The 23186-nt window shown below is 43.8% G+C and overlaps 2 protein-coding genes across 7 annotated transcripts in view; both read left to right on the top strand.

Annotated features, from left to right (window-relative positions):
* The window catches only part of LOC109646849 (phosphatase and actin regulator 1-like), a 43582-nt gene extending 32437 nt beyond the window's left edge, over nt 1–11145 (top strand). For 2 of the 6 annotated variants that reach the window (XM_069510886.1, XM_020112619.2), the window contains exons 6-13: nt 602–801; nt 1919–2075; nt 4503–4564; nt 4796–4837; nt 5642–5703; nt 7067–7207; nt 8578–8654; nt 8858–11145. In XM_069510886.1, coding sequence (XP_069366987.1) covers nt 602–801; nt 1919–2075; nt 4503–4564; nt 4796–4837; nt 5642–5703; nt 7067–7207; nt 8578–8654; nt 8858–8873 — 757 coding nt within the window. In that variant the 3' untranslated portion in view covers nt 8874–11145. The remainder of the gene's footprint in view (nt 1–601; nt 802–1918; nt 2076–4502; nt 4565–4795; nt 4838–5641; nt 5704–7066; nt 7208–8577; nt 8655–8857) is intronic. The other 4 variants (XM_069510887.1, XM_020112635.2, XM_069510885.1 and 1 more) reach the window with 3 other exon arrangements.
* Nucleotides 11146–13101: 1956 nt separating this feature from the next.
* phlpp1 (PH domain and leucine rich repeat protein phosphatase 1) overlaps nt 13102–23186 on the top strand; it is a 41618-nt gene continuing 31533 nt past the window's right edge. The window contains exon 1 of the mRNA XM_069510884.1: nt 13102–15446. Within this exon, the coding sequence (XP_069366985.1) occupies nt 13829–15446 (1618 nt within the window). The 5' untranslated portion in view covers nt 13102–13828. The remainder of the gene's footprint in view (nt 15447–23186) is intronic.

Here is a 23186-nt window from a genome sequence, read left to right as displayed (position 1 = left end):
TGGCTCCCAATTAGTCTGAAAGCTCGAAGCGGTTACGTAATAGTGGCTCATCATAAGATGCTCCAGTTAGACTCGCTGTGATTAATCAATCTATCGAATGTGGTTAAAAGTTGCATGTAAATAGCTCTGCATAGTCAAGTGTGTTGCCATCACCTTTTTAAATTATACACGTTGTATAATCAGTCACTCTCTTTCTCAGTGCAGCTCAAATGATTGCATGGCATTGTGTAGGACTGCACATAAGTGTAGTGTGTGTTCATATCGCCCCTCTCTTCTTTATACTTAAATCCCTTTTCTGGATCAAGAAGATTTGTCAGGGTTATTATTTAAGTAACAATTCATTAATGACGTTTTCAGAATGTTAAGATGACACAAAACACCAAGTGACGAGGAGTGTAAAAGAAACATTGAATACGTTATGAAACTGTGGTGGGACAAATTAGAATACAGTCTAGATAATTAATTAAGGATTCTCTGAGATGGAAGATGGGTTTTTGCCTCCACTTGTCAGCTCATCCTCCAGCAAGGCCAAATGTATATCCTTAATTATGACCCATCACATTAATACTCCAACAAACACCTCTCCTCGTAACTCCCCCAGCTCTGCGTTGCACGGCGGCGGTCAGTGTCTGCCCCTGGACAGAAGAGAAGTGCCGTCTGTGATTATCGACTACGAGGACGACAAGGAGAACATGCCCAACGAGTCAGACTACGAAGATCTGCCCAGCATGTACAAGGACGAGGATGACGAGGTGGATGACGACGAGGACGACGACGAGGATGACGACTCCATATTTACAAGTGAGTGGCTGCAGTTGTGGTGACCTTGAGTTTAAAGGTCACAAACAGTGAGGACGTTAGTTTCGGTAGTTTCATCAAAGATCATTTAATGAATTAAACGTCTCAACTCTGTCCCATTATGTCTAAGGTTGGACTGAACATTAAATAATGTTATCAGGATTGTTTGTCGTGGGAAACTAAAATGTTTTGTTTTACTTTAGCACCTCACCTAGAGTTATTTTCATACTGTATATACAGATGTGATGAGACGATTGCCCCCTGGTGGCTGGCTTCAGTGTACTTCATAAATCTGGCCTCGTCCATATTAATGGATGGGAGGTGGACGATAAGTTCAGTTTTAATTATTTAATATTATTAAATAAAAAAAATTGATGTCATAAAATTGTGTGAAATGTCAACAAGATATCGCTACTGTGGTTCCATCCCCCGATCGCTACTACACAGACTCTTCCTCCAAATGCACAAGATGGCAGCGTTCGTATCCAGGATAATTTGGCTTTATTTCTGAATAGTATCTCTTTATATACAGTCGATGGTTATTCTCTTCATCAAAGGTGAAGGCAGATTGTGATAATTATCTTTGACTGTCGGTGTGCGACAGCTTGCATCTACAGATCTAATGACACATTTGCTTGACTAATCATTTCAACAGCTGTGAGATTCACCTGAAGGCTCCTGGAGCTGAGAATTAGTTTGACCTTCAGCACAGGGCCAGAATTAGGTTCACAGATGTGTCTCCAGAATCACCCACAGAAACATGTGTTCTTAGCAAAACCTTTCAGTTATGTAGAGCAGTTAGTGTCGTTGACACTGTGTTTACTTACTTTCACATGGCTGCGTGATGGAGCCTTTAAAGGTTGTGATCGGTCATGAGTGAGAGAGTCATTCAATATGCCACATCATGACCTTACAGGATATTGAAAAGATGAGGAATATCTAAAGGTACAGTGAGGTTAAAATGAATTTAAGAGGCAAAAAACAACTATGAAGCACATACAGTATGTGAACAGAAGAGTAACTGAAAGTAAAAGCAAATGTTAAAAAGTGATTAGTGAGATATAGACTGATCCAACAGATGCGTTTTAAGTTGTGATTTGATGGCCATTTGCATGTTTAGGTACCCTGGCTCAGAAGGTGCTGAGGAAAGACTCCCTGGCCATCAAGCTGAGTAACCGTCCGTCCAAACGAGAGCTGGAGGAGAAAAACATCCTGCCCATGCAGACGGATGAGGAGAGGCTGGAGTCTCGGCAGCAGATTGGCACCAAACTCACAAGGTGAGACACGTACACGCATGCATCTTTTAAATCTCTGAATACATTTACGCACATGCACAATTTATGGGCCAAATATTTTCATTCAACGACTACCACCGCAGGGAAACGTCCCTCTCTCCTCTCAGCCAAACGCAGCATTTTGTCTTGCTTTTTGCTCACAATGGCCCAATATCCTGTCTGATTAAAGTGTGACGTCGTCAAAGCCGATGCAAATGTGTGCCTTTTTAAAAAAATTTTTTTTTATTAAAATCTTTTATATCCTGTCACTTTTTTCCTTCTCAACATCCGATAAGGATAAACGTTTTATCTCGTTAGTATGAGTCTCTGAAATGGAGCTGACCTAATTTCTGCAATGCCTTACCCCCAGCCCCCCTCATCTCTCTTTTTTTTTTTTCCTTTCTCTTGTCTTCTCTCTAGCGCGCTCTCACTCTCTCTCCTCTTTCTTCCTCCTGCCTGACTTCCTCCCTCGCTCACTGAATCACCACGGTGATGCATGTGCCAAACTATCTCCACCCGACTCCTCCACATATCGGCACCACACAAGCCACTTCATACCAGCAGTTTACACACACACAAACTCGGCTGGTGTAGTGCGTACGAATCAAAGGCATTTGTATACATGTGTTGACATCATAAACATGAGTCCTAGAAACTGAACACATCAAACAACATGATGTTTTTTCCCTCACAGATCGCAGGCCTCAATTGATTCCGCTTCTCTTTGAAAATGTTCTTTGAACATCATCAGTCCCCACTGTGATTGGAACACAGAGCCTGTTCCCAGAAGGCCGGCCTGCTTACTTGTCATGTTCCCAAATAGTCACCGTGTCCTTTTGCACAGTGTCATCCTACACAAAAAAACCCACCTAATTTCATGCCTTTTTGCCCACAGCATTGTCCCCTGTAATGTTGCTTGTGCCAGGCCAATCAGAATTGATAATGACGATGCTTTTCTAGGACGCACCAACCTCAACGTTTTCTCTGTTTGTCCTGATTCACTGGAAACCTCTGGAGACCCTTCCTCTCTGAGAGTTCCAGCTTTTACCCTTGAGAAGGGTGTCTGTCGTTTTGTCTGTGATTTTTACTGCCTTTTTAATATGACTTCATGTTTTATGTAGTTTAATGTCTGAAAGAAATAGTGTGACATTTTGAGCAATGCAGTATTCATTCTTGCAGAGCTAGCTAATACTTAAGTATGACTGAATAATAAATACATTCAATTAATACATTAATCTTCATATTAGCTCTTTTATATATTTTTTTATGTGGAAGGTTATTTGTCAGCTCTGTGATAGACTGCTGACTGGGGCACAATGTTAGCTAGGATTGTCTCCAGTCTCCCTATGACTCTCAAGTGTTATAGATGATGGATGGACGGATGAGCTATTTCCTTGTATAACTCCTTTTATATAATCTCTTAATATTCACACTTCTGGTGTGAATATACAGGAAAGCAGATAGTCAACAAGGCCGACACTCCTGAAAATAAACCTGGCTAGGGCAGCAACTGCTCAGGAAGGGACATCCAAATGGATCTTTTTGACTAGTGGTACATATTTATTTACAATAGCTGCGTTTTTGCTGACGTGATACTGAAATAATCCTCAGACCATACTGTCCGGACTAGAACTCCAGTCGGAGAGTCAGTCGGCTGGACGTTTCCTGAGCGATAACCCTCAAGTGGGAGAATAAATGACACAAGAAATGAGATGAGACAAGTTGGGCTGAGCACAGACTTTACTCTGCATACAGCGCTTTCAGGGCAGAGCAGTTTCAGACTATCAGATCTAACCAGATGGAGACAATCATTGATCCAGCGTCTATACACTTAGGTCTTCTGCCGCAGGGTCCTGACACAATGCTATAATAAGAGTCTCCATTTTAAAGCACTTAGAACGACCTTTTCACAGATTGCCTGTGGGTATTTCAATCGTTTTAACCACTTACAAACGGAGGAAACCGGAGATAATCTGCCCAAAATCTCTTCAGATGTTGCATAAAAGAAAAGAGTGATTTCCATTCCATGCGTCTTTGTGTAAATGTGTGTGGTAGGCATAGACTGTATGGTGGTAGGTCTATTTTAGGTGCATGTTAGCAGATATGTGAAAATCTTTCAGTTTGCATTTGAAGGTGTCACAATTGCACTTGCTTTATCCAGCTTCATGTAAGAGCGGAGTCTTCTGGAATTTGTGTTATCATGCAGTCACTCACTTAGAAGAGGTTAGATCATGAGTGGAGTTTTGGGGAATGCCCATGTTTAGCTGTTTTGAGGCAAGAAATGCTAACATTTCATTTATTTAAAAGACTGTGAATATCCGGACTTCAGTGCATGTCACAAAGCAGAACTCTTTCCCCCAATGTTGATTCAATGTTGCTTTGCTCTTCCCTGTGATAATGTGCTGACCATGGATGCATGTTTCTCACCAGGCGCTTGAGTCAGAGGCCCACCGCAGAGGAGCTGGAGCAGAGGAACATCCTCAAGCGTAAGTGTAAGAAAACCTTTTTTTAATACAAATTCAAAAAAAAAAGTTCTTCCTAACCATGCAATGCCTAATTAAAGGCATTGTAGTGGAGCATGGGTCCATGTTTGTAGCAGCCTTTTGTGCATGCAGGCCTCACGTAGCGCAGCCCCGTTGATTTGAGAGGCCTAGTTATGTGAAAGCTACTGACACGCATCTCTCTCTTTATTCCTCCTTGGTCTGCCTTTTCATGTGAGACAGGCAGCAGGGGCTCCCCGAAGAGTCATGTCCAGAGAGATGGGGGTTCGTAGCTCAAACACATGCAGCATCAGAGAAAAGCAGTTCTGTTGCCTGGGACATCACAAAGACAGATTTACCAGCGGTTCCTGCTCTCCCAAAGGCTCCTGCGTGATTGGCACGGCGCAGGAGCAAAACACACATTCTTAACAATTCATGAGTGACGAGTCGTGTCCTTCCCATCACTCAAAACACACACAGTGCCAAGGTTAAACAAACGGGGCTTGACACCAGAATCCAAAACTACAAGTATTACTGTAAACAAATGGTGGGTTCAGCACAAGCACAAATGCAGTTTGACTGCTGAAGCTTTTGCAAACAGGAACAGTGTCCCAGTGTGATTCCTGTTTACTCGTGTCTCTCTTTTTTTACTTGCTGCTCTGATCTGGAGGTTTTTTGTCTGTGTAATTGCTTTGGAATATTTACTGCAACACATGGATGAATTTGGAGATGTAACGCCAGAATTTAATGTGATCTGCTTGCTTCCTCTTTAAAAAATTGCTTTTTTATATTTAAATGGGTCAATCTTTTCATTATAAACATGGACAGAAAAAAGCCCTGGGATGAAAGGAACAAAGCGATCATTCTCCCCTGATACCCATTCCTAATAGTATTAAATAGCCAGTGATGGAAACTATTTTGTTGCTTCAAGAAACTTATCCCGTTTAGTGGGACTCTAATGAGCCACATTATGCAAATAGCGTGTTTGTCCCCCTTTCTGTAATTTCTAAACATTTTCGTAAACAGTCAACTGTTTGCATGTGTCTGCGCTGGCAGAGTATCGACACTAATCCTTTTGATGCTCTGTAGCTCGCAATGAACAAGAGGAAATGGAGGAGAAGAGGGAGATAAAACGAAGGCTAACGCGAAAGGTGAGTCCAAAATGCCTTTGAAGGTGCAAACCCACGCCTGATCTTTAAAGCACGCCAAATTGAAAGACGGTACACAAACACTGTGATAGTGACTCATCGGTGGTGAGAAGAGAAATCTGTTCCAGGACTGATATTAAAGTTCTCAGGTCTCCACCTCCCCCAGGAGACACTGCTGTCCTTGTTGCCCTTGGCCCTTCAGCGTGTTTGTTGCCAAATCTTCGGACCCCACCGGGAGGTGTTGAGCTTGTCCCCGTCACTTTCAATTAAAGTATAACACTTTGTGCTCACCTGCAGACATGCTCAAAATAAAACCGTCCCTCCATTTTATTTAAGGTTATGAACTGAGCAGAACATTTTCCATCAGGAAAATAAAGCATTTTATGATCTTGCTTGTTCTAAAATACCTTAAACAAACGCTGGACCTTATACCTGCAATATAACAAAGTGTCTGGCTCTATTATATAGAGCACATTGTTTATATGAGTTTGTCCTTTGAGTAGATTATTTGTTTATTTCTATCCAGAGAGGGGTTATGATGCACTTATTAACGATTGTCCTTTCCAAGTTCACGGTTCAAGTTATTTTTATTACAGCCAGAAGTAACCACATAGGACAAAACCACTACGGTGAGACGGAAGGTTTAAGATGTTGTACAGGTGATGAAGGTTATTAGGGTAGTAGGCAGTAGTTTTTCTGCACACGTCTACAATACCTTGCATTCGACTTTTATTTTTAGGGTGAATAACCTGTATCAGCAAGTAAAAGAGAAGAACAGATTTGATATAGCAACAATAAAACATTAAAGTACCATCCACATTGAAGCTTACGATTAAAGTTGAATTAGTTTTTGATTGAGAATCTTTCAGAATAGAAGAATTGTTTTGGGTTTTTTTGCATGACATTGTGTGAGGGAATGGGGAAGACGTGCAGGAAAGGGTCGGGTTGGATCCAAACTCTAGATTTCTCTTCTCAGCACTGAGGAGTCATTTTTCAGATTATTACCTGATAGTTTTTCATAATAAGATACAAAGGTTTTAGCATGTTGTTTTTTTTCATTAGGATCCTCAATAGTAAATCAGTTCCTTCAACTGGATATTGCCACACTTACTTATTAATGCAGCCATGGAAGAGAGACACTCGAGTGATCTACTTAACTTTATTTGTGAAATTTAATCTTGTGCACTGACAAGCGTCTGCAAGAACTGAAACGATAATTTGATGCTCTGAATTCCCAACAACTGTGATCCTGAGCTCCACTGTGATGCAGCTGCATTGAGACAATAAGAGATGGTTTCGTTTATATGCAACATCTGAGAATGGAGGGAGTTCCTTATCTAATTTTCTGTTGTCCAACTTTTTCCAGCTGAGCCAGAGGCCCACTGTAGAGGAGCTGCGACAGGCCAAAATACTCATCCGGTTCTGTGACTACGTGGAGGTGTCAGATGCCCAGGACTACGACAGGAGGGCGGATAAGCCCTGGACCCGGCTCACTGCAGCCGACAAGGCCAGTATCACTAACTGAGATAATGTTTAAATATGCTCAAGACGTCTCACCGCCTGCTCTCAAATGTCTTCAAACACAATCGCGCCCCCTGTCTGTGCCTCGTGTGACGCAATTTGCAACGCAGGCAAATAATGGCAGGAGGAAGTGTTCCTCCTCTCTTGTTACGGCGAGGTTCCACGTCAGCTGTTTTATTCCCCTCTGTGAGTAAACACCTCGGAGCGGTCCTGATGCTCAATGCCCAGTGGTCCATGATTCTGACTTTTAATGAGATAGGGTTAGGCTGATTTTTTTACGGACCATATATTCTGCCGTCTCTGATTTTGTTGATGCGTAGCTCTGAACTAGCCAGGTCACACCTGAATGCTCTGGAAAATGACAGGGATTCAGTGTTTTTATTAAGTAACAACCCCCCCCCCCCCCCCCCCCCACATAACAGAGTAATTGGACGAGAAGAGCCTCAGGACCCCCTCATCCCACGAAGCTTCTTGGCTGACATCTTTTTTTTTCCCGGTTTCTATCTTCTTACACAGATTAGATTATTGTTTGTTCTCCTGTCACAGAAGCATGGAGACGTCCTCTTGAGTCATGCTGAACTGCATATAAGCAGTGACATCACCTGGCTGGGGATGCTGTCACTCATGGCATTTTAAGAAGGGATGTAGGTTCAGCACATTTTTGTTTCTTGGGACTTTGACTCATTCTCCTTTTGAGACTCCCTGCAGTCGTTCTGCCCTGGGGCAAGGCACGCGGCACGCACCCTGCACTGCTCTAGTGCTACGTAGATGCCATGATTCACTGGGCATTGTGTTGACCCAAATCTGAATGTGTAGAACTCCATGAATGGGGGGAAAAAATGCTTTGTTTTGTTTTCCAAACATCTTCCTTTAAATGAGATGTTTAAAAGAAACTCTCAGGAGTCGGCGACGTGGAGAGCAGCACCTCAGCCAATACTTACGGGTGAAGTTTCACTTTAAGAGCACTGCTGGCTTTATTTGCAGTGTTTTAACTCTTTTCACACAGAAATATGCGCATTTAACTTTGAGCTTTGGATCAAAAGAACTTCTTAAAACCTAAATATGCACATGTTCTTAAATCCATGGCATTGAGACTTCCTTACAAGCTGTTTACCTCAGCCGACCAGCAACAGACTGTATGGTTTTGTTCTAGCTCTTGAATGTCTCAAGAGGAGGAAACTGAAGGCTGTTGCGTTATGTGAAGAGTATTCAGTGGAATCATTTATGGGCCTTGAGAAGAAGATAAATGATGCATGAAGCATGCTAAAAGGACCGAGTCAGGGCTTCGAGGCTGCAGTTTGCCTACTAAGCCTCGGCTCCCTCTCTCAATCCCCCTTTCTTGTTTGTGCTCTGCAGGCAGCTATTCGCAAAGAACTCAACGATTTCAAGAGCAATGAGATGGAAGTGCACGAGTCAAGTCGCCATTTAACCAGGTAATATGCAGAATCCCTTTATCTGCATGTGACTACGCATGCTTACATATAAAAACATGGCGTGCACATCCAGAGCTGTTTCGGTGCTGCAGGTTTTTGGCCGGTGCAACATGACTGTTTTTAGCTGAAGTGATGAAATTAGATGAAATATTTGAAACAGTCCTTTTCTTTTTTTTGTTGTTGTTGTATGTTTGTACTTTTAGGTTTCACCGACCATAGTAGACCACCACTGTCTCGAGCAGTGCCAGAGTGGCGCTCTCCTCCACTGAGAACCTTAAGTGCTGGACAGTAAAATGGTGCCCGTTTCTACAATAAGGCCATGTCTTCTGAAATGCCTTTTCAAGACCCACACAACTGAGTCGGTACTACACCGCAGGATGCAGACACCCCCTCCTCTATCCACCGTAGTAGCACATAATGACTCCAGTTGTTCAACATCGCCCCTCTGTGGACTCTGCTCGACTGTCTCTCCGAACCTCCTCGCTGAGCTCTGTGGCTGGCACTCAGTTCTGTGGCGGTTCAGACCGCCAGAGTTTTTTTTTTTTTGGCACTCGTGACCACACCTTCGCTTAATCGATGAAACCAGTGGACTTGTCTCAGTGGACGTGTTTTTATCCCGCGCTATTTATTATGCTGTCACTCTGAACTCCTCTCTTCCTCTAAAGGACGACTCTGTGCCAGGAGTTCACCACATCAGCAGGAGATCCATCTTCACTGCACCTGCTGGGAGCTGCTTAGAAAGACACACAGGAGGGAGGGGAGGGGTCCAACATTAAAATCATGTGCAATATGTTTTTGGTTTTTTTCCCCTTCTGCTTTTCCTAGACTATAGCACCTCCTGGAGTCCCCTCTGTGTCATTACTACATAGTCCTGACTTCACTCATAACGTGCTGTTCTCACTGTACCGACAACGTTGTCATCTAATTGCTAACTGTGAATTTGGGAGTCCGGGCGACGCCTGCACTCTCTCCTAATGTACATTTTGTTTATAGTTAAGTGGAAAGATGAAGATTAAGCAAGTTTCATTCAAGTCAGAATATATGAATTGAATTAATGTAAAAATTGCAGCTGGGAGACATATTCTGGTTCCAGTGTGTGTGGAACATTCGTTTTATATTTTGTCAATTTTTAATTGTTTTTTTTTTAATAGAGGCAATTCATTTACATGTTTTACATGTTCCAGCTCTTTGGATAGATACTTTTTTAATATCAGAATACCAAGAGAAAAGCTCACCGCATTATTATCTTTCTTTGTTCGCTGCAGTGTGTTTTAATGATCTTTGCTCATAATGTGCATTGTATTATACACTTTACTTTTATACTCATGTTGTGCAAGTTTTTGACCAAGCAATATCTGCTGTTTGTAGAGTAAAGGTTAAACTGCAGGTGTCCTCCCACCATTTTTTTACTGTGCTTAAATGTCTCACTTCAGGGTTTTCATTTTTCTTTTATACTTTAGGAAAGCTTTATTCAGGAGGATGTTTTTCAGATTTTTTTCTTGATGAATCCACTTTAAAAAAAAACTGCCTCCGCGACAGCGCATTCAATTCTCAAATCTGTCCCAGGACACGATGCATTCTCTTGTCAAAAACACAGATTCTAGTGGATTCAATGAGTCAGGATTTTTAAATTTCTAATGCTAAAAGTTCTTTGCACTTTTAAGAGTTCGGCTTTACAACGGTCACCGTTTCAAGTTCAGGGCCCCTGTGTGTAAAATATTGTTGAATTTCCAGTTTGTCTCTTCACTTTACAAAGTCTTGTTACCTGATCATGTACCAGTACTTCAATGCTCATGAGCTTTACCTACACAGAATACTTTTTATTGTTTTTTTACTGTTTTCCTTTAAAGTTGCAATATTGAAGTGCTTGTTTATCATGAGAACAGTGGGAGAGGTGAGAGACTGTTGGCTTCCTACTTTGATGCATCTGTCTGCAAAGGAAACTTTTAATTTCAAGGTCTCAGCCAGTGATGGATAAATGACCCAGTGTGAGAACTGAGAAAATCGTTTTGCACTTTATGGTTTGTATGTGAAGTCGTGTGCGTTTAGTTCTCTTATGAATCAGTGCACCGGTCAGTCTCATGTCATATTACCACTTTTTTTTAATCTAAATTTATTTGGGTCATCAAATCTCAGAGATTTTGAATCATAATTTTGTTTTTGTTATTGTTTTACACGCTTCTGTTTGATTCCAGCATCATCATGTCATTACTTAAAGTTTTTATCCATAGAGTACAGTAGGAATGAATTTATACAAAACACACTCCAGTTCTCACATCCAGCTCCAAGAGACGGCCCGAGCCGCTGGGCTGAGCATGACGTTTTCCATTTTGCTGGAATCAAGGAACATGAATTCAGCAATAATCTTGTTTCCTTTTGTATGTCGATGGAGCAAACTGATGCATTTGAAAGTTTTTTTTTTTTCATTTTTGAAATACAGAACACCATGTAAAGGATACATCATGCCAATTAAATTCCATCTCTGAATGCACTTGTATCGTATGCATCATTTCTTAGGGATATTTGAATAACATCCCAGTTCAAGTCTTCCATCTTGTAGCCATTTTGACAGAAACTTGTAGAGAGAAACGGTAGTTGTCCCAAAATTTTACTCTGAATCCAATTTAAATAGTGTAGTAACATTAAATTTTGCTCGTACAGTATTTCAACTTCTTAAAAATTCAGCTGCCTGCAAGCACCTCACAGAAATGTGTTATTTAAATTATTAGGGGAACACCTTTAGGGTTGGACCATAAGGACGCTACTTAGGCATACTTGATGGACAAGGTTGTGCCATTAAATCAGGAAAGGCATGGTACTAGTAAATAAATGGCACATCAAAAAAATGGCATGGCATTTAGGAATTAAAGATATGAATGAAATTGTACATTCATCATCAAATAATAAACCCTGCATTGGTTGAACCCATTGAGCAACATATTGTCTGTACCAGTTGTTAAAGTACTTGGTCACACTTCCCCATCTTAGGTATAATATTTTATAGAACAAAAATGCTAATTCAGTTATTAATAAATATGTTCTCTAACGCAAAGGATGTGAAACCGCTTGAAACTCAAAAGAACATTCTCTGTGTAAGAACATAATGGTTCCAGTTATTTTCATATGGAATTCATTTGAAAATTACAAGCACAAAACGAGCTGCATCACAAGATACTCAGTATTAAAACTGGCGTCTTGCCATCTTTATGCCAAATTCTACCACGTTCACATGCAAAAGCTGAGGTTGAAACAGGAAAACAAAGTTCATTGTTTCAAATAAAAGTCCTGAGAACGATTGTGAATTAAAATGGTATCGGCATAATGCTGTGTTTTACAAAATGTATCAGGAAAACAATAGTTAGTGTATTTGTTTCTAGTTTTAGTTAAATCTATAAATCAATGTGATTGATGCTGTCTTTCTGTTATCTATTAATGCATGTGACGGTGACAGTTTAGAGCTTAGATAATTTCTCACACTCATTATTTGCAGGACCACCCCAGAAATCTATCAACTTGTTACTTACAAAAACTTGTATTAACACATCACCCCCATTATCGCCTCATTGCACCGGCTCCCTGTCCCACTCAGAACTGATTTAAAAGTGTCATTGCTGGTTTTTAAATCTCTTAGTGGCATTGCCCCGTCTCATCATCATTACTGACCTTCTGATCTCGTACATACCTGCTCGTGATCTCAGGTCCATCTTGGTTCCCAGGGTAAGGCGTGCAACTGTAAGGGCTCCACGACTATGGAACAACCTTCAACAAGCTACCTCGTCCTCTTTTAAATCTCCTTTCAATACCCATTTTTATAACACAGCTTTTATTTAGATTCCTTATGTCATTGCGTATATGTCATTTTGTCTTTGTCTATGTTTGTGAAGCACTTTGTTAATGGTATAGTGTGTAGAATTTTGTGATATCTAGTGTTGAAGTTGCATGTTGCAGCTGAACACCCCTCACCTCCCCCTCTCCTTCTAAACATGAAAAAGAACCTGTGGTAGACTTCAGTTGTCATAAAAACTCAAAAGTTGTTCAGTTTGTTCAGTGTGGACTCATGTAAAAAACATGGCGACCTCCGTAGAGAGGGTCTCTTCCATGTAAATATAAAGTATTTAAATATAAAGGGTCTTTTCTGTTGTAAAAAAAACTACAATTCATAAAATTTAGATGAAACGAACTAGTGAAAACATCATGAGGATTATTCTACATTAAATGTCTGCCAATAGTTCCCTTTCACCTAAATCTTACACACTGGAACTTTAACATGTTATTGAACAATCAGGCGAAGGTGAAGTGGTGCGAGGCCTTCCGGGGGGAGGGGAGGGGGATGTCACCTCCGGACACTAGATGGCGCTAAACACAAGAGAACCAGTGTGTGCGGTGTCCTTGTGAAATGGCGTCCTGATGAGATGGTGCTCAAGTTATTTGCCTCGTCACCGCTCGACTAAAAATAAATGGACCCGCAGGGAAGCATCATTCCTCCACACTACGGAATCTGAAGTATTTTATTTTGACCTCACTTTGTCATAATTAGTGTCTGTTTGTTTTGGTCACTGTTGAATGTGCTGTGTATTTATTTTTTTATTCTTTTAACACTTTCTCCATCCGTCCAGCGGAGGAACCACCGCAGCTCCAAAACATTTCAACACGAGCCGTGTTTACTCCCGTCGTCTGCTCGGCCGCCTCACGGGAAATGTAGTCCGGCCACCGCTCTCCCTCCTCCTGACTGGCAGCGGCTGCGCACTACACTTCCCACAAACCACCGCGTTGTTGTCGGCGACCCCCATCTTGTGTCGTCCTCATGAATATATATCAGGCGGCATTTGCGTAGGAGGTCGGCCGACGTTCATTTCATATTCCGGCGCTGTATTCTGCTCCAAGCGGGACGCGCCGCACGTCTCCGCCCCGATCCGTCCCCGCACGCCCTGCCCAGCCTCTTCCGAGAGAATCTCATCGGTAACATGGTTTTTTTTTCTCCCCACCTCCCCGGAGCAGCGGAGGAGACTCAGACAGGGAAAGCGAAGGCGAGAAGTGAATGACTACCAGCGGGATAAGTCAGCCACACCGCCCCTTCGGCGGACATTCAGCGAGGCGGGTTCGTATCCTGGCTTTTAAATGTAGTAGTAGGTGTAACCGAGTGCGCACCGTTATTTACCCTGAGCGGGACAGAGATGGAAAGTGTGCAGGCTGCCGCTGAGGACGCGTCGGATGGAGGCGCGGCGAAGTTCATGAAGAAGCCCAGCGCACTGTCTGTCGCCCGCGGGACTCCGGCGGACGATGGCGGTGGACATTCGGCTCCCTCCCGCGCAGAGGCGAGAAACGGGAACAGCTTCACCCACTCCGCCTCGACCGCGGGATCCAGTACGTCAGACCGAGCCGTGTTGTCTAATGGCCGGGGCTCGTCCAGCAACTCCAGCTCCCTCCTGTTGAGACGCAGGCGCTTGAAGAGGAACCTCTCCGCCGCAGCTGCAGCCTCCGCCGCCCCGGCTGTCACCGCCGCCTGCGGTGCCAAGATGAACTCGGCCCTGTCCTCTGCGTCGCTGCACACCCGGAGTCTGGACAGGAAGACGCTGCTGAAGCACCGGCAGAACATGCAGCTGCAGCCCGCAGATCGCGAGTGGGTGAGGGCAGATCTCCACCGGGGCTCCGTACATGTCCACGACAGACTGACGCCCTCTTATCCCAGGCCGGTCCTTTGCACTATGGACACCACAGCCGGCGAGGTGGCGCTCCGTCTGAGTAAACTCTGCAGTAAGTCGAGCTCCGTTATGCGCATTTTCTGTAAAGACAGCCCCAAGACTGATCAAAATGGCAACTGCAATGTGAAGTATGATTACAGTGATAACCCATGCAAGGTGATGGAAGACTCGAGTATGAAATGCAACCACCTGACCCCCCTGGAATCCACAGATTTAAGGGACCATCCGAGGGACAGGCTGAGGCTGCTGCTCATGGAGAATGCAGATGAGAGGCAAAAGCAACAGGACGTTGATGGAAAACTTTTCACCCCTGACTCAGAGTCGCAAGACATAATAACCTGTTCACTGTCAGATTTGAATTCCAACTCAAACATGGACACCCCCAATGATGATGACGACGACTCAGAGCACAGGAATGGTGTGGACAGCTATGGACTAAATTCTGGCTCAGATGTGGAGAGCAGTGCATTCGATGACCTGAGCTCCGGGGCCCGGCTCAGCGAGCACAGGGACTCCCTCAGTGATGACATGATCCTGGGCACTGAGGCATCCATCCTCAGCCCTACGTTTGACAGCGCCACAGAGGGCCACGACATGTATGGCAGCTCCTCGGACGAACTGGAGCTCGACTGTCCTGCATCGAGCACAAGCATGGACCCCATCTCCCAACATCACAACGGTGGCATCACTGCCAGCTACAAGCAGTGCAACCTGGGACTTTTAAATGACAATGTTGGGCCGGAGAGCAGGCTGAGCCCACACAGCCTGGGCAGCCTGCCAACTAGCAGCAGTGCCGGCTCATTGTCAACAGCCTGTTCTACAGGTAATACACCTGACATCCAACATCCGGACTGTGGCCAAGGCGCTGCAAAACCAGGGCTGTCAGATGACCACAATGGAAATTCCTGTGATTCCAGCCCCACGCTGTATGTGCAGCTGCATGGAGAAGCTGTCAGGAGGCTTAGCCCAGATGAGAGGCCTCTGCAGATCCAGAATGACTTTCTCTTTAAGCTTGGATTTAAGGACCCATGGCGAGTTCAAGAGGAAGGGCTTAACACAGAAATCGGCTCCTTGTTACGTTTTTATGCAGGTAAGAGGAAAGATTCATTCCAATCTAATCACATTCTCTCACCATCAGGTTCATCAAGCTTGTTTTGGGACTTGCTGAGGCCTCCTTTGCACACCACACAGTTTGAACTGCACATGCCCAGTGTTGTAGTGTTAGTAACAGGTTGTCAACTTTCATCACAGAAAAAGACAGGTGCATTCATATATTCTACTAATAACCTCACAATTAATTCCCCTTTTCACACATTATTTCTACTCATTCTCTGCTGTCAGGGAAGGTGAGTGCAGCACTGGACCGTGTGATGGTTTATGAACAGGTCACAGAGAGGTCACGGTCCAAAGTCTTTTGCCTTGCCAGATCCACCTTGCCTCAGGGACTTCCTTTTAATTTCCAGATCGGTGTTTTGTTTGTTTGTTTGTTTCTTCCGGCCTTGTCTGTTCTATTGGACCATAGCAGCACACTGTGCTCCCATGGACACGCATGACATCGCTACAAAGCCATCACTGCAACTTATGGTGCTCAGACATGGGGCCCTTTCCGGCTTTTGCCCCATTATCATCCTAATGAAAAGGCTGAATGCCTTTGTGGTTGGGTGGAGAGTAGGGGTGGGAGCGGTATGGCCGGGAGGACCATAAACCCTCTCTGTGGACCCAGTGAGTTCTGGTCATTGAGATGCTGCACAGTGCCTGTCCTAATGGCGTCCAGCTCGGCCTCTGTCACACTAACTAACAGCCTGCCAAGCTGGTTTAACGTGCTCCTCCAAAGCTCAGGAAGCCCTTTTCTTCACCACGCCACCGCCCCCACCACTTATGCTATTGCTGTCACCACTGAGGCAAGTGTTTTGGTGGTGGTGGGGGGGGGGGTCTGGTGACGACAGTTGCGCAGAGACAGTCTGTTGGTTGTGAAGTATTCTCACGTTCACAGTCACACACGCCTCGTAACCTATTGTCCTCTTGAAATACTGAGTTGCATGAGGTGCTACAGGAACGGTTTCATTGAGATATTTAGTTATGTGGCGGGTTGCAGACTGGGGCTGGATGTGAATGGATGTGTATTTAGGGAAAAATCACGAATGAAACTTAGTCTGTGCAGTCAGCTGAGCTCAACAAGCAGCAGCAACCGTTCCGGAAGCCGCTGTGAGGGCAACGCCTCCAAATCCCATGTGAGACAGCTTAACTGTGGTCACCTGAGCTCTCCTCAGCCAATGACGCCATTCAACAGCACGCAGGCTGAGAAGAGAAGTCATTCTCATTTTGCTACATGGAGGACACTGAAGAGCACACATACACTTACACATAAAACACTCACTGTAAAAGGAAAGTGCAGCTGACACGTGTGGCCTGCTCTTCTGTAATTTCCTTACACGAGTGAAGCATGTGAGGAATGTACGCTGGCTCCCCTAGAATGTCAGGCACGTCTGCTGAGGAGGAAGTGGAGCGAGGGGGGTTGGGGGTGTGTTTGGGCGAGGGGGATACCATGCCGACACATGTTGAGCTGAATTTGAATGGTTTCCCTGCTCAGATAGTGGAGATGGGGCCAGCCTCAGCTGACTCGCTGGCCGACGCTCAGCCGCAGCTGCCACAACTGTAGACCTCAGTCACACTGAGGGCCTTTTTGTCTGCATGCCTGTGCACGCACAGTGGCCTTTGATACAGGAGGTCCAGTATCCAAACCCTATTTTATGGCTCAGTTTCTCAGAAAGAGCAATTTGCCGATTTAATGGTTACCTAGATATGAAGCACACAAGCGGCCAATAAATGCTACTGTGTCTTTAATAAAATAGGCAGATGAGGCGTTCAGCACGCGGCGGGATCAGTGAAGCGGGAGGAGGATGGGAGGAGGCCATTAAGGCGAGGAGTTGCTGCGGTGCATCTTGGCGGATCCTTTGGGCCAATTTAACTTTGAAGGGTTCAGGTCGTACTTTGACTGCACAGACTTTGCGGTGGCCAGATGAGAAAAGTTGCTTTGCTGTGCTTGACACACACACACACACACACACACACACACACACACACACACACACACACACACACATGTACAGAAGGCTGCCTAGTTCAAAGGGCCGCTGTCCTCTTTGGCAGCCTGACGAGTGATCCTTTCAGAGCTGCCCACACAGGAGCCTCTTGTCATGCTTAGCCAGCTTTATTAGAGTTTTGGGAAAAGGGTAAAAAAAAACATACACTGAGTCAAATAATCAATACTTGCACATTCTGCTGCTGACAAGCCATTTGTACACGCCATTGCTATAAATAAAAGTATTGTACTCCAAGAGAGTTGGATTTGACAGGTTTTTTGATGATTTAATTGTCCATTCCAGTGAAAGTATAGGGTTCAGACCAGTGTTACTTCTTCTCTGAGGACAGGAGATCTTCATTCCTAGATGTAATGAAGGTCCCTTACCCAGAGGTTGTTGTTTGTGTGCAGACTAACAAGAAAAGGAAAGCATACTGAACCCTAACACACACTGGCACAGGGTTTCCCTAGAGGCGGTGGACCTGGAGATCTTAAGCAAATCAAAGCAGGGCAGTAAATTATTTAGAATCATTACCCTACTCAGCTTTGCAAACACTCTTCATCCACGCACTTCAGCTCATTGTGAACTCTCCACTCACCCTATTAACGTTGAGATGTTTTCTTTTTAAAAGCAGCATCTTGTAAATCCAAAGCAGTGTTAAGATTTCGGCCTGTTTTATGAGGGAAATTAATGACCACTGGCGTATGCTGGCTGAGAAACTATCAATGCTTTAATTCCTTTCAGCTCGGCACAAGTTTATAGGTTGAGCTCCTGTGAAACAAAGTTGGGCTTAGTAACGGTTTCATCAAACATCACCCAATTTCAAGTAATTCTCAGGTTGTTTTCCGTATTTGCCAGCAAGGTGAACTTGGCAGGAAGAACTGTTCATGCAGAACTAATAACAGCAGAGATGTGTGGAGAATCATATGCATTTACCTTCTTACACATTTTTATGACCATACATTTATGGTATAAAGAATTATAACTTTTATAATTGTTGTGATCTAGATTAGTAACGGGAATATTGCTTTTTTCTTCAAAATACCATTATACACTGCACATTTCGAAAGGACTTTTCTCTGCACGGATGCTCAGGGTTGAAAGCAAGATCACACAAAAACACCTAAATTGATTTCCATATAACTTGGTGGAAGGAGTGCGGTGTGGGTCAGGGAGGAACACATTAAATTTTAGTGCAGATCGAAGTTTGTTTGTTCCACTTTCTTCGACATTGCGAGAAAAGTAGTTTTTTTTCCTGTTGGAAAAAAAATCAGGCACATTTATGGAACTGAATCTATGAGCGAGCACAATTAGGTCCTGTTTGATTTAAAGGGACTGTGCGCTCTGTTGAACACCATCCTTGTTCTTGCTATTTTACCTCTTGCATCATATTTAAAGAGTTTTTTTTCAAGAGCTGCATCCTCATATTAACTTATGGTCACATGTTCACATCTATCAAAGGTGTCAAATTACAACCAGAAAAATTATCTGAACGGGCACATGCAACAGAAGCAGCTTCTCCTGATATAACAGTCCATTTACCATGTAGACACAAGATGTTAACCTCATAAGAAGACAGTTCAATCACTGTAAAAGCTTCGAGGGATCTCAGTTCAGGGTTGTGTCTTTCCACTCTTACCTCAGGCCTTCTCTGAGGAGGCAGTGGCTTGTGACGTGATGACTTAAACGACTCTGAGGTTTAAAGGCTTAATGAAGCTCCCAGCTTTCTCTAGCTATTAAGCAGAGAGAACCTCTCACTCTGTCTTGTCAGGGCCTAGTCGTTCCCTTTGTATCGTCAGCACGCCAGATTGCTCCCACACTCACTCTTGTGTCTCTATGAAAACATTTTCAAAGGCAGAAGGAGAACAGTCGATTAGTTGCGATTAGTTTTTTTTTTTTTTTACAATTTCTGGGTTTTTTGGGTTTTTATGAACGGCCACTGGTTAGGCCCAGTCATGAATCGCAGTATTCTAGAGTCTCTGTTTCACTTAAATCTGCAAAACATGGCTTTGTTTAACACAACAGCAGCATCTCAACACAAGGCCGCCTCATCCTTTCTCACATCTACTGTATGTCCACGCCTGATAGCTAATGGTTTCTCTAAATGGCCCATTGCTGAGTCATTATGTAATTGTGTAATCAGCTTTCACACTTTCCAGAGCTCAAATCCAATACGCATGTGTCCGTGTGCACTTACATTTTTAGGTTCACTATGTGTGCGCCCGAAATGAAAGCCAGGCAGCAATCAAAGAATGGTTTATATACTTTATTTCATGCCTCTTCACGGTCGGCTCCACATGTAGAAGTGGTGTTAAATGAAATGTGACCATACGCTCAGATTTGAGCTGGATGTGTGTGTGTGTCTGTCTGAGGATTCACTGTGTGTGTGTGTGTCTGCTGAGTGCAGACAGGGAGAGGATGGCGGTGTCAGCTTGTAGCAGTTAAAGCCAAGGGAACTGTTTACTGTCTAATATAGATTGCCTCGCTGGCTGACATCTTCCCACCCTCCTCTCCTTCCCTCTCACGCTGAATCTTTGTCCCTCTCTCAATTTCTCTCATGATCGATCCCCCTCTCTCTGCTCTCGCTATCTTTCCTTGCATCTCCTCCTCGCTCACACCATCTGACAGCTTCCATTTATCTTCCCATATCTCTTTATCCCTTCATAGCTTATTGCTTCACATTCCAAGAATTACTGGTCATCCTCATAATTATTAAATAGAAAAATTAATAAAAGGTAAAACTCAATTTGAGCTTGGTTAAATTATTCCTACTGGTCTAACACATAAAATCACCATTCCTTTCCGTCCACAGCTGTGCGTGTTTGTGCTTGTTTTGATGTACAGTTGTGTTTACTTTACGTTCCCCTGTGGAAATAAGTAACAAAAGGAAAAAAAGGAGTATACAATTGAAATTCTCATTGCTTTGAGGGAAGCAGCTGAATCTAGGCCAAACAATGTCATGCTGATATGTCACTCCTGTCTGGCTGCCGGCACATCATAAGACACAGAGGAGGGGGGTGATGTTTGGGAAGGGCAGGGGCTTTTCCTGCCCTTTGGGAGGATGGGCCTCTCAGCTGTCTGTCAAACTGCCCTTGCTGAATCCTACCCAGAAACCTCGATAGGTTAGGGTAGATGGAGTTCACGAGCAAAGGCAAGCAAGAGGTTCCCCCTTCAGCAGGGTCATGGAGGGGGCCGACTGTCCCCGAGCAGAGCACCAGTCCCTGCCCTGACCACATGCATGAGGCCGGCTGGGGTGGGGGATTAGAGGCAGACCAGCAGGGGCTCACTTTCCACAGCTTTGATCAGCAGCAGCACAGCCTAATTCCAGACAACATCTGCAACTCTCAGCATTAAAGAGGCCCAAAAATTCCGAGTAGGGAACACACAGCCTGCTCGCCCACTAGTGTACAGGACAGAACTGTGTCAATTCTGGGACAGGAGCTTTTTAAATACCAACGCTCCAGTGGTGCTTACACTGATTTGTTTTACTAAGCATGAGTCTCCAGAAAGGCTATTTCACATTGTGTTTAAAATTCCAATTTCTTTGCATTATTATCTCAAACACATGTTGAGTTAGAGTTTTTTAAATAGAGATCATGTTTTCACAGAGGCACCTTCCTGCCATACAGAAACTAAAAGCTAAATAGATGTGTTTTACTAATAGTATTGTGTGGAAGGAGCTCGGAGCTTTACCAGACTGTTCCCCGAATCTTTCTGTGTATCATTTGGACACAGCGAGATAATGTGTGTTTGGGTGGAGCTGATCTTGTTTTTATGGACTCTGCTCTAATAAGAGGGGGCAGAGTGGTGATATGAAATGACCTAGTTTAAAGTTCATCTCCCTCTCAAAAAAATGCTGAAGCACAAGAATGATACTTCCTCATCGGCAAGTGTTTGTTTTAAGAGAAAGGCTTGAAAAGCAAACAGTGGGGGGGGCAGCGGTTAATGTATAAGACCCATACTTAAATCCTAGAGGTAGTTTGTGCAGATGTGGTATTTGCAGTGTTTCACGAAATAGTAAAAGTATAAAAAGTAAATACATATTTCACATGTTGCACAACTTTACCGCTGTGTTACTTGGTGCACGACTCTGCTTTAACGCAACTTTAATTTTGATTTACTCTCACTGGTCTAATAGCATTGATTTAAGTCACAGTAGGTTAAGCGGATACATGCATAAGCAGAGTTAGAGATGAAATGATGAAAATTAAGGAGCATTCTGCTGCCGAAGAGACAGATATTTCCCTCAGGAGTTGGTAGAGACCAAATACAAAGCTAAAAGCAGAGTGAATGTTGGAGTTGCATTCATCAGGTGTCCAGCCACATGTGCCTAAATTCATATTATTATTGCTTCATATCTCCTAGATGTCTAAATAAGCAAGTTCTTGCAAAGAAATGATATCCAATAATGTCAGTGGTATGGCCACAGCTTGTTTCCATTGCCCTCAGAAATAAGTTATTGCAGGTTTGAAATATCAAATGCAACAATGCAACGGGGGAATTGCTCTCTCAGAACGTTATATTATTAAAAGTGAATATCCAGTGTTCACCAAAACTGAACAGATTCATCAAAAGCTAAACAAACTGTACATCCCAAAACATTCATAATGGTTGGATTTGTTGTAAGACTGTTGTATTGGATTTCATTCAGTGACACAGGTGTGCTCTATAAAAGGCTGAGTCAGAGTAGATCGGAGCAGCGTGTCTGAGATCTGTGAAGCTTAAAGTCCTGTTTTCAGAGAGACAGAGGAGACGTCTCTCCACGTGTGGCCAATCTCAATCATTAACATGGCAATTTCCTTGTCACTTGCTGTGAGCTGAGCAGAACGATAATCACCCAGGCCCTGGGGAAAAAAGAGAGGAACATTCACCTGCTGCACCAGGAAGTTACTTCTTAATCCCCCCCCCCAGTCCTTTCCACATGCTGGCCACTCTTATTTTGTCTCCAGTTCCTGTTTCGTTTGCAGTGTCTCTTTACAGTTTTGTTAACATTTGCTCGGCCACCACCCAGTTTCTCTCTGGCTCACACTGCTTCCCAGTCTCTCTGGTTGAATACTTCCTCTCTGTAGTTCTCTCTCTCTCTCTCGCACTCTCTGCCTCTCTCTGCCCGTGCACCCCCGTTACCCCCTCCCACTCCCTCAGTGCCACTGTGTTCACATGGCCCCTGCATGTGACACGAAGCAGAGCCAAAACACCCCGGATGCCCACTTCAGCCCTCCACTGTTCCAGACCTTGTTAAATTTTAAACAAAACAAAAGGCAAGAAAAAGGAGGGAGGCAGTGAGGGTAGGGGGAGAGGAGGAGAAGAAGAAAGAGAAAAGTGAGCACGTGGGGGCAGGGGAATGTGCAACAGCATCACAATCTCATTCATTCACTCATCCTATCCCTGCACATCATCAGGAGAGAGCTGCCCTTTAATGCTTTGCTCTCTCTCCCTCTCCCCTCTTCGCTCCTCTTGTGTGGAAGCCTTCCTCTCTGTCTTTTCCCTCCTTTCTCTCTGCAATGAACCAGACTGATTGTAGATTTAACCACAGATCTGTGGTCTGATTACTTTCTGGGCTGTGTCCTTCACTGGGATTAAAGAACAACTGACTTCACAGACCACTTTCCTGTCAATTACTCAAGACTCATGCTGCCCATCAGCCGTATTTTTAATATATTATGGGAAATGGAGAAACAAAGCTGCTTACCTTTTATTATTGCCTGTCTTCTTGCTCTTTGTATGAACTTCCTTATTACTCTGCTTCT

Source organism: Paralichthys olivaceus, chromosome 16, assembly GCF_024713975.1.
Source record: "Paralichthys olivaceus isolate ysfri-2021 chromosome 16, ASM2471397v2, whole genome shotgun sequence".
NCBI lineage: Eukaryota > Metazoa > Chordata > Actinopteri > Pleuronectiformes > Paralichthyidae > Paralichthys > Paralichthys olivaceus.
The sequence above is the reverse complement of the archived record's forward strand: the minus strand, read 5'-3'. Positions and strand labels throughout refer to the sequence as shown.